This window comes from Papilio machaon, chromosome 6, assembly GCF_912999745.1.
Source record: "Papilio machaon chromosome 6, ilPapMach1.1, whole genome shotgun sequence".
NCBI classification, from domain to species: Eukaryota; Metazoa; Arthropoda; class Insecta; order Lepidoptera; family Papilionidae; genus Papilio; species Papilio machaon.
Window position 1 is genome coordinate 6868252 of NC_059991.1, and position 10034 is coordinate 6878285.

Below are 10034 nucleotides of genomic sequence, written 5' to 3' on the forward strand. Positions count from 1 at the left end.
ACCAACCCAATTTGCTGTACCTATGTGAAATTATAAATTTTCTTTTTTAACTGGCCAATTATTACAAATAACGCTCATGAAATTTCTTCGGATTTCAGACTTACGTTTTTAAATCAACGACAAGTAATTCAGATTAAAAGATGAGGGATCTGAAAGTTATCTGTAATCGTAATCGATAAAACTGTAAATAAATCAAAGAAAAAGTTTAATTTTAAGAGTTGTGTTTACGATGTTTTTTTATAAGGGTTTTCCTTTCCTAATTCTTTAGTCCATATGTTTTAAAATTATTGCAACAAATCTCTTCGTCTTTACATTCCTTCATACGTTAGCAGTTCAGTGGCAATTTTTAATCAATCTGGCAAACGTAACTATTAGTTTTGTCGTATAAGTCATATTTTTCAACTAAATACTATATTTGTACTAGCTACATACTAAAGCTTTATATTTCGTTATACAACTAGTTGTTTTGCAAATATTTTAATGAATACTACCAATATAACTATCACAACTATTCCATGCAAAGTAAATTTAAGCTTTAATTACTTTGTCATAGCTAATATATTGATCCCAAAACTTCTTTAGGGGTCTAAGAAATTTATAAACATTTGGAAAGTTTCCTGCTGCTCTTTCTGAAAACGAAAATGTCGAAATGGTTTAGGTGGATCTATTATATATATATACATATATATATTACAAGGTGGCAAACGAGCACGCGGCCACCTAAATTCGCTGAAATGGCGAAGCTACCGCCGCTCATAGACATCTGCATTTGCAGATGCATTGCCAACACTCAATCGACGGCGACGCACAAAAAGAGAATATTTCCCCTTCCTGCATCTCCGCCTCCCCTTCCCATCCTTCCCTTACAAGAAAAGAGTGGGAAGAAAAAATTATTCCTTTTTTGTATATCTGTTACCTTATAACTCACCGCCTCCTATAAACGTTATAAAAATTTAAATCATCTTTTGTTAGTGAGGTCTGCGAAAAAAATTTTTATCTTCCAAATTATTCGTAATTTAGTTAAAAAGTATATTATATTTAAAATTTCCAATTTCCCAAACGCTTTTCAGACTGGGGTTCATGGGATCGCCTAATGAACAAATGTACTTCAATTTTGACAAGATTTTAATAACACGTATAATAAAAAAAAAATCAATTCCATCAAAATTTAGTTTGGAAAGTTTTTAATAATTGTTTTCATAATGAAACAGCTTTTGGCAATAAAGCTATTGCTATATGAGTCGCTCCAAACTATGAATGAGCTTACATATGGCAAAAAAAACATTTAGCAACTAGGTTTTACCCTATTCTTTCAAGCGATGTTTTCGAAAAATAAAAGAATTAAAATTATATGGCATTTTATATAATTCATATGAAAAAATTAGTTAAAAAATCTGTCTTTAATATTATGATTAATAAATGATAAAAAAAAGATTCATTGATACAAAACAATAAGCAGCGTAGTTTACTGATAAGAATGCTCATTTTAACCAAGTTTGAGCTATAATGTTGCCATTACTGACAGCACCTCAGATCGATTAATAACTCTAATTGACCTTAAAAAATGTCATGGTCATTAAAAATAATATAATTATCAATGATACAGTAGAGCACTCTTAGAAGCAACCAACTTACAAAGTAAATTATTTGTATACTTATACATCAAAATTCATCTCGCTTTCTAACATAAAAAATTTCGCAAAATATAAAATCAAATATTAATACTTTAAATAATACAAAAGCCTTTAATGACAGGTAAAGTTATTAAATAGAAAATCTTAATCTCGAACTTCATTAAAATTTCATTAATAGTCTAATGTTAATTTGATAATAGGCCACTTCATAATACATCGCCACATAACATTAATTCTCAACAAATACTTCTTTGTATTATATACAATGACTAATTATGTCAAAGAAGTGAATAATGCAATATAAATAACAAAATGAGTTTAATGAGTAGTGCTCGCTTAGTGCTAGAGGATACTGATTTGAGCTGAAAAGCAAAGTAATGGCGCAGGTCTGTTACTCGACGGCCGCCTGCTCGCTCTGGATGAGAGCTACGGATGGGTCGTCAGATTTCCTTACACTTTTACCTGTTTGCTCCTCATCTGCTTCCACCTCTTCGGATTGTTCACGAGACCTCACCGCACCATTTACTGCCTCCTCGGTTTCATGGGAATTTTGGTCATCTTCATCTTCTCTTACAGGAGTTGGTTCTTTATCAATGGATTTTTGTCTCTGTGGTGACTTTTCTTTTTCTGGCGTAGTTTCTTTAGCTGGTGACTCCGCTTTCCCTTCATTGTGATCTCCGTCATTTTGTTCTACCTTCTCTTCAACTGCTTCTTCTTTAGTTGGTGTCGCATCCCTTGCAGGAGACTCTGCTTTAGGTGTGGTTTCTTTAGCAGGTGAAGGTTCCTTACCCCCAGCTTCGTTAGTAACAACGGTTTCCCTTTCTTGGGAGTTCTCTTTCGACTCTTTGCTGACCTTACCACCATTAACATCACCATTCACTGCATTTTCCTTGAAATATACATTTTAAAATTGAATTAAAAAATGCTTAAAATAAAGACAATTAGACCAATGTGGCTACCAAAACAATATTACTGGAACTTTTCCCCTTCATCCATTAGTTATGAGAGGATTATGACTTCCCCAGGCAGGAAGTTTTACATCCTTACTAATATAATAAATGCGAAAGTAACTGTGTCTGTCTCGCGTTCACACCAAAAGTACTGAACTGGTTAAAATTAAATTTGGTACACAGATAGTCTAGAGCCTGAGAAAGGACATAGGCACTTTACAACATGAAAAAAGTGTTTTAAGGGGTTGAAAGTGAAGTATCATAATTTTAGTTAGAAGCCTAAAACTTATGAAAGTTTGTATACGTAAGATTTATGTAAATGTTTTAAGTTGTACATTTTATAAATTTAAGTAAATAAATAAAATGCTACCCAAAGACAGCATTTCACGCAGACAAAATTGTGGGCACAGATAGTGAAAATATAAATCTCTCACCTTTTCAGTCTGTGGTGGCTCCTCAGGAGGAAGCTCCAATTTCAGGAACTGTTCTAGTGTATCAACTTCATTTGCCAAATCAAATTGGTCATAATCCTGTAATTAAAAAAAAAACTATTTACTAGGTGTTAAGATTAGGAAGCATCAAAAACATATATTTTTAATCAAATTATATCAGCAAAAAAGTGGACATAATGCATCTAATCAATAATTTGCACATCACAATTGTAAGTATGTCACATACACATCCAAATATGTGAAGTTAGAATGGAAACAATAGATAAAAATAAATGCTTAGCTATTGTTTATGTGACACAGTATTACAGTATCATCAGTCAGTAAAGTTGTTTATTAACATTCTCATCTCCAAATGAATAATATCTTAATAAGAGTTTAATCACCATTTAAATCCTTTGTTTTTATTCTCTTTATCATACCCTACTTATTCAACATCAAGTTAGAAATTTTAATTAGAGTGTGGTTCTCAGATAAGGGATTTTAAAGGAATTAGTGTACGCTTTACACTTGTTTGGTGAAAGTTAAGGAAATATAAAATTGACAGATTCTGCATTTATGTAAATTTTGTAGGAAAATAAACGAAAATTTATTTTAATTGTACTTACCCCACAATATTCTTGGTCATTGAATAGTTGTGGAGGCAGCGGCGAGCGTGGGTTGGGGTCGCTGACGGTGCCCCCGTTGCATTTGGCATTGTTTTGCATGAAGTCTTTATCATCTTCCTTGCCTGGCTCCGTTATGTCAATGATCTCATATTTTATGTTTTTAGAATCTAATATCATCAAGACACGCTGTTGCCTTTTTTTTACCTAAAAGAAAGTGATATCACGTAATCGAAAACAAAAGTTATATGACTCAGTTTAATAAAAAAGACGAAAGGCACCCGGTTGTACCCAGGAATTTTCTAATATTAAACGTACCTCTTTGTTACCAGAAATACCACTTATGTATACTTTGACAACCATGATTGAAAAGTACCTAAAAGCAGGACTATAATTGTAAAAAATACATGCAAAAAACACTAATATTAAAAAATAGGCTTGGCCATTAGTCGATCTGTTAGAGTAATAATAATTGCCACTCCAGAACTGTCATTTCAATATGACATTTGTTATGTTACCATAATGTCATATCTAAAACTGCTACTATTTTTTTACAATTCTTTTTTTCAACTCCGTGTCTGGTTTAAAGTGGGAAATATAAAATATTTTCAAGTCCTTCGTTCCCTGAATGTGCCAACTAAAATATATTAATAGAACAAGCTACTGGAGTGTAACGGGTTGTAGTCGATGGGTCTTACGGGGCCCAGAACACTCTTTTTTTTCAATTTTTTAATCAATACAATAACTTTATCTAGTAATTATCTACTAGTTTGAGAAAGATTAGTGTTAGAAGTGGGAATGTTACATTGTAACATAAAAAAAAACAATTTCAAACAAAATGCACTCAAAAGTAACGTAAAAAAACAATTTCAAACAAAATTCACTCAAAAGTAACATAAAAAAACAATTTCAAACAAAATGCATTCAAAAGTACCATAAAAAACAATCTCAAACAAAATACACTAAAAAGAAACAAAATAATGTCATGAAAATTTCTTTCTTTCTTTCTTCTCTCTTTCAAAAACCCTCTAAACGCTAAAGAAAGTTCTCTTCTTTCTTGTAACATGTCTATATTGTATAATTATTGTTATTTCGCAGTCGGTGTCGGCCTAAGTAGGGACATAAACGTAAGTATGTCTAATACATCTCAAATATAAAATGTCACCTATTTACTTCGGCCGACACCGACTGCGAAATAACAATAATTATACAATATAGACATGTTACAAGAAAGAAGAGAACTTTCTTTAGCGTTTAGAGGGTTTTTGAAAGAGAGAAGAAAGAAAGAAAGAAATTTTCATGACATTATTTTGTTTCTTTTTAGTGTATTTTGTTTGAGATTGTTTTTTATGGTACTTTTGAATGCATTTTGTTTGAAATTGTTTTTTTATGTTACTTTTGAGTGAATTTTGTTTGAAATTGTTTTTTTACGTTACTTTTGAGTGCATTTTGTTTGAAATTGTTTTTTTTTAAGTTACTTTTAAGCGCATTTTGTTTGAGATAGTTTTTTTTGTTTTGAAGTCGGCTATTTTTTTTTTCTTAAAATGTTTGTTTTATTTCTCAATTTTTAGTGAATTTGAAGTTTAATTACAAATTTCCTTAATACGTATAAGGACATAAATAAGACAAATAAAGAAAAGGACTTTCCTATTTAATATGTGTGTACTTCAATTCAAAAACTAATTTAGAATGCAGCAGATAACCACTTATCCTTTAAACAATGAAATAATTATCAAAATCGGTATACAAATTGAAAATTAACGAACTAATACATCGTAGCGTGCCTTTAATTTTGTCCAGCCGCGCGCCGCAGTATCATTTTTCGAATGCGCGTAGTTTTTAATAATTTAATATCTTCCAAACTGTTGATCAGAATTACATAGTTTAAAGGCTAATGTAATCTGCATTTAATACTCTAGCCATCAAACATATTTATTTGGATAAGGATTCATATCGAATATAATATAATAGCGCCGTAAGCTTACGACGCTGTTTTTCGTGTGCAATTTAATCGAAGTTTGTTCATAATAACATGGTTTTTGTGAGACATCCATAGATGATAGATATATGCCACCTGAGACTTTAATTTAGCAAATTTAAGGATCTATAATTACTCGATACATCATTTTAATGTAGGTCATATAGTTTGACCTACGTAAGCCCAGAAAGCAAATTTGTGCTATTCATTGTAACGCGATGTAGCATTTTTCGTTTCCGCGTAATTTTATTCTTACGATATCTCCTAAACTATTAGACAGAATGATATAGTTTCAATTGCAAATATAATCTACATTAAATTCTCTTGATAATGAACATATTTATTTACATAAGGGTTAATACTGAACTTGAATAATAGCGTCGGAAATAGGGCATGAATTTAATTAATGTTTCTAAAGAAAAAAATGGTTATTGTGAGAAAACTATAAAAGATAGATATATGCTATCGCGGACTTTTATTTAGCACATTTAAAGAGCTACAATTCGCCATACATCATTTTTATGTAGGTCCTATAGTTTAGCCTACGTTAGCGCTGAAAGCAAAAATGTCCCGAATTTCCGCAACAAATTTTGAAGCTATATTCAAAATCTACTAGTATTCTAGTTATTTAAAAAAAAAAACAAAAAAATGGGACCCACCTGCAAGCACTTCCTTTCGATTAAAATAATTTTTATCAAAATCGGACCACCAGGGGCCGAGTTTCGCGGTAACACACATAAAAAAAAAAAAAAAAAAAATACAGTCGAATTGATAACCTCCTTCTTTTTGAAGTCGGCTAAAAAGGGCCAATTTCATTGATTGAATTTAGTGTACAGAGACAATAAAACACATTGTTTCTTACAAATACAAATGTAATTCATGTGATAGTACATATAGGCATATCATTCTGAGCATATTAAAAAAATACATATTCCTCCTGCAAAAAACGTAAATCTATAATTCAGCATGATCATAGCAATATGAACATAATCCAAAAACAACTGAAATGTCTTACAGCCTTCTTTCTTTTATTTGTATATTTTGACGTATCAGCACTTTTGAAAAAACGTGATATTATTTATAATTACATACTACTTTACAATGGCTAAATTTAGAGCGCACTTGACGGAATCATTACTGGGCTGCGAATATTCTATGTTAAGTGTCGATAATTTTATCAACCATTTTAGTTCAAGTACTTACGATTATGATTATTTTAATAAAAGCAAAGTAAAATAATATATGGGAGGTATAATTTCCTATTACAATTTGGAATTATTATAAAATGGTGAAACCAATCAGTTGTTATTTAAACCAGAAAATAATTTGGTATGGTAATGATTAAAAAATTATTTCGTTTAACATACATAACGTACATCGTGGGCAGCTCAAATTTGTTAAATACAAACAACATTTTTATATAGGCCTTTCGAAGTCTTTATATTATAACATAAAATATTAACATGTAGTGTTTTTAGAGTATACACAAATATTTTTCAATGCCAAAAAATAAAAATGTTTTTGTAAAAAAACTGTTTACGTTGCTCTATAAAGCTAATTTTACACTTTAGTAGCTATCACATAAAGTGTATGAAATCCTTATTCACATCCACAGATAGTTTATTAATTGTTCTTATTAGTTAATGAAATGAATTAAATAAATAACCTCCTTTTTTTTGAAGTCGGCTAAAAAGAAGGCAAGTATTTGTTAATTTTATTAGATTGCCTATATGTAGTTTTAACTTACGAAATCGTGAACCGTTAAGTCAAATGTTAAATAGGATTTTGTTCTTTAATATACAACATACAGAAAACATTGATTTCAAGCTTTGAATACGAAATTATATATGGGCAATTAAAATTAGCAGAAATATTATAGATACATATGGCGGATACGATCCATTTAGATTCATTTATTAGGCAAACAGACCGTGCCTCACTTTACGTCACCCTTCAGTGATTCATCAGACAAACAAATAGTTTATAAACTCCCATAGCTGACACAGTAGCAATAACATATGAAAATTCTAAATAAAAGTATTGAGTACATTGATCTTAGTAAATTATACTATCAATATATATTTATTGCTAGTTTTTTTTAAATTATTGAATTAATACCGTCTACGTTAAAATGGTAACCCTTATTTATGATATCAATCACCGTAGATTTGTTACCAGTTATATATTTACTCCAATATTACTTCCCAATATTATTGCCAGCGGTACTTGGAAAGGTAAACAAACAGATATAGCGCAGATACACGTACAAGTAGAGATGCACCATTCATTATCGTTTCCCGCGCTATGCCAAGTGTAGTCGAGCTATATCGTGTTGGCAGACGTTGAAGATTGTTTTTAAATGTCGATTTTTGTAACCGTAGAAATAAGAGGACATATTTTTTTTTAGCTAAATGGACAACATAAACGTTAAGGTGAATGCCAATAAGTCGGTAAACGTGTAGAGAATTATACTACGTTGAAAATACAATTGGCAGTTATCCAGACAGCTGTTGGTGATAATCCGATACGTCGCCGCTGACTGCCTCAATATTTATCATTATATTACATACTGTTTAACACCTCTGCGATGTCGTTGACTAGCTGTAACAATCACTAATAAGCCACTCATACATTGTACCACATTAATCGTGGGTTTCTAAGACCAAAATCTCCGTTTAAAACATATTGTTATCTCTGTTTTTTGCAAATACAATGACAGGGATGAAAATATGTTTTATACAGAGATTTTGGGTTCAGAAACCAACGGTAAGTCCTAAACATTGTAAACAAAAGACAGCGCAGAGTTTACTCTAAAACTCATATCTTTAATTTTATCATTTAACTTTATAACACTAGACAAACTTACACAATATAACAATATTTCCCGCCTTTTGCCCGTCTGTCGAAATAAGTGATTTGCAAAGTTAAAGTTTAGTACTTTCTATAGGCATATTTTTATACTATTTCATTAAGTTAATAGAACGTGGATGCGACCTATTAGTGATTTATTTTGAACATCATTGGCATTAATAGATTGTCAGTATCTACATGTCATGATAGAGTTGGATCGCGGGGGCGAAGTCGCTTCGCACAATTTGCGTTACGACAGTATTGTTTTATGCTGACCCTGTTCGAAATTTATGTATGTCTTTCACAAATTCGACGAGAGCATAGTTATATTGGACATATCGAGTGAGATCTGTTTGTCGTGACGTTATTTAGTTTATAAAATATATTTTCAATCATTATACTTTCAGATATTCAGATGTAGAATTATTGTGTTTATAAATGTGGCGATCCCTCCCCGTGTGACTATATCATGTGTTCAATTAAATAAATTGTCGAGTGAACAGGAATTAGGAAGTGGGGAGAGCTCCGATGAGGCGACAAATCTTTGCTATGTACAAACATTGTCGTCTATTTAATGTGTGTTTGTGTTGTTAATATTTTTCATTGGCTTTAGTTACATACATATATAATAAAAAGTCTCATCAGTTTGGGTAGGACTAAGGGTCCTAGTCTCATGGTACACCACTCTCACTTTACCACCCCTTCTGTGTCCATATCTAATAGCTAGCCATTTTATTATTATATTTCTATATGTTAAGAATTGGCAAAAAGTATTCGAACCAAGAATTAAACGCTTGTATTTTCTTTTTACTATTGACAATGGTCTTTGTATCGTAAATAAAATCAATCTGGAATAAATATATACTCGGCTACAAAGACGATCCAAAATAATCTATTATTTTTTTTTTAAATTTTGTTTCAAATAAAATACGCATATTAAAATGCCATATTACAAGGAACGTCATATATTTTTCTTTTTTTCTCCTTCATTTTTTTCTTTTCTTATCTTAGTACGAAATTATTTGCAATCTTGAGCTTTAGAGCGAAAGTGGCCTTGGTATGATTTAAAGCGTTGGTATTTGTAGCAACTGGATTCAAATCTCACAAGATCTTGTACCAATTGTAAATATATTCCATAGAGGATTTTAATAGTCGATAGAAACAATAAATCATAAACAAAATGCGGAATGTAGAGTTAATACATAGATTACATATTTAAAGCTTTAAATACTTTATAGAAATGTAAAACTTAAGACTAATAATTTGTTACACTAAGTACACTCATCAAATTGACCTCGATATTATAAAGACTTTGCAGATCACGAGGAATATTGAAATATGTCTAATTGAAATAAACTAAAAGCGGCCGAATAACGTATCTCAATGTTGGCAGTCGAATGACGTCTATAGTTTTAAATGTAACATTTGTATAACAAACCAAATTCCTTATTTTTTTTAATAATTTTAAATATACCTATATAATAAACTAAAATCACAAAAGCAATATAAATATTTTTTTTAGATTATAATAAATAATTATTTTAAATGTCAAATACATTGTCGACGAA

At 30.7% G+C, this 10034-nt stretch overlaps 1 protein-coding gene across 1 annotated transcript; it reads right to left on the reverse strand.

Annotated features, from left to right (window-relative positions):
- Positions 1-1791: 1791 nt before the first annotated feature.
- LOC106714842 (SH3 domain-binding glutamic acid-rich protein homolog) lies at positions 1792-4113 on the reverse strand. The gene is made up of 4 exons (XM_014507958.2): positions 3957-4113; positions 3642-3845; positions 3019-3114; positions 1792-2523 (listed from the first exon to the last, which is right to left on the reverse strand). The coding sequence occupies exons 1-4, from the start codon at positions 3999-4001 to the stop codon at positions 2026-2028; spliced, it is 843 nt and encodes a 280-aa protein (XP_014363444.2). The 5' UTR covers positions 4002-4113; the 3' UTR covers positions 1792-2025.
- Between the last annotated feature and the right edge of the window lie 5921 nt (positions 4114-10034).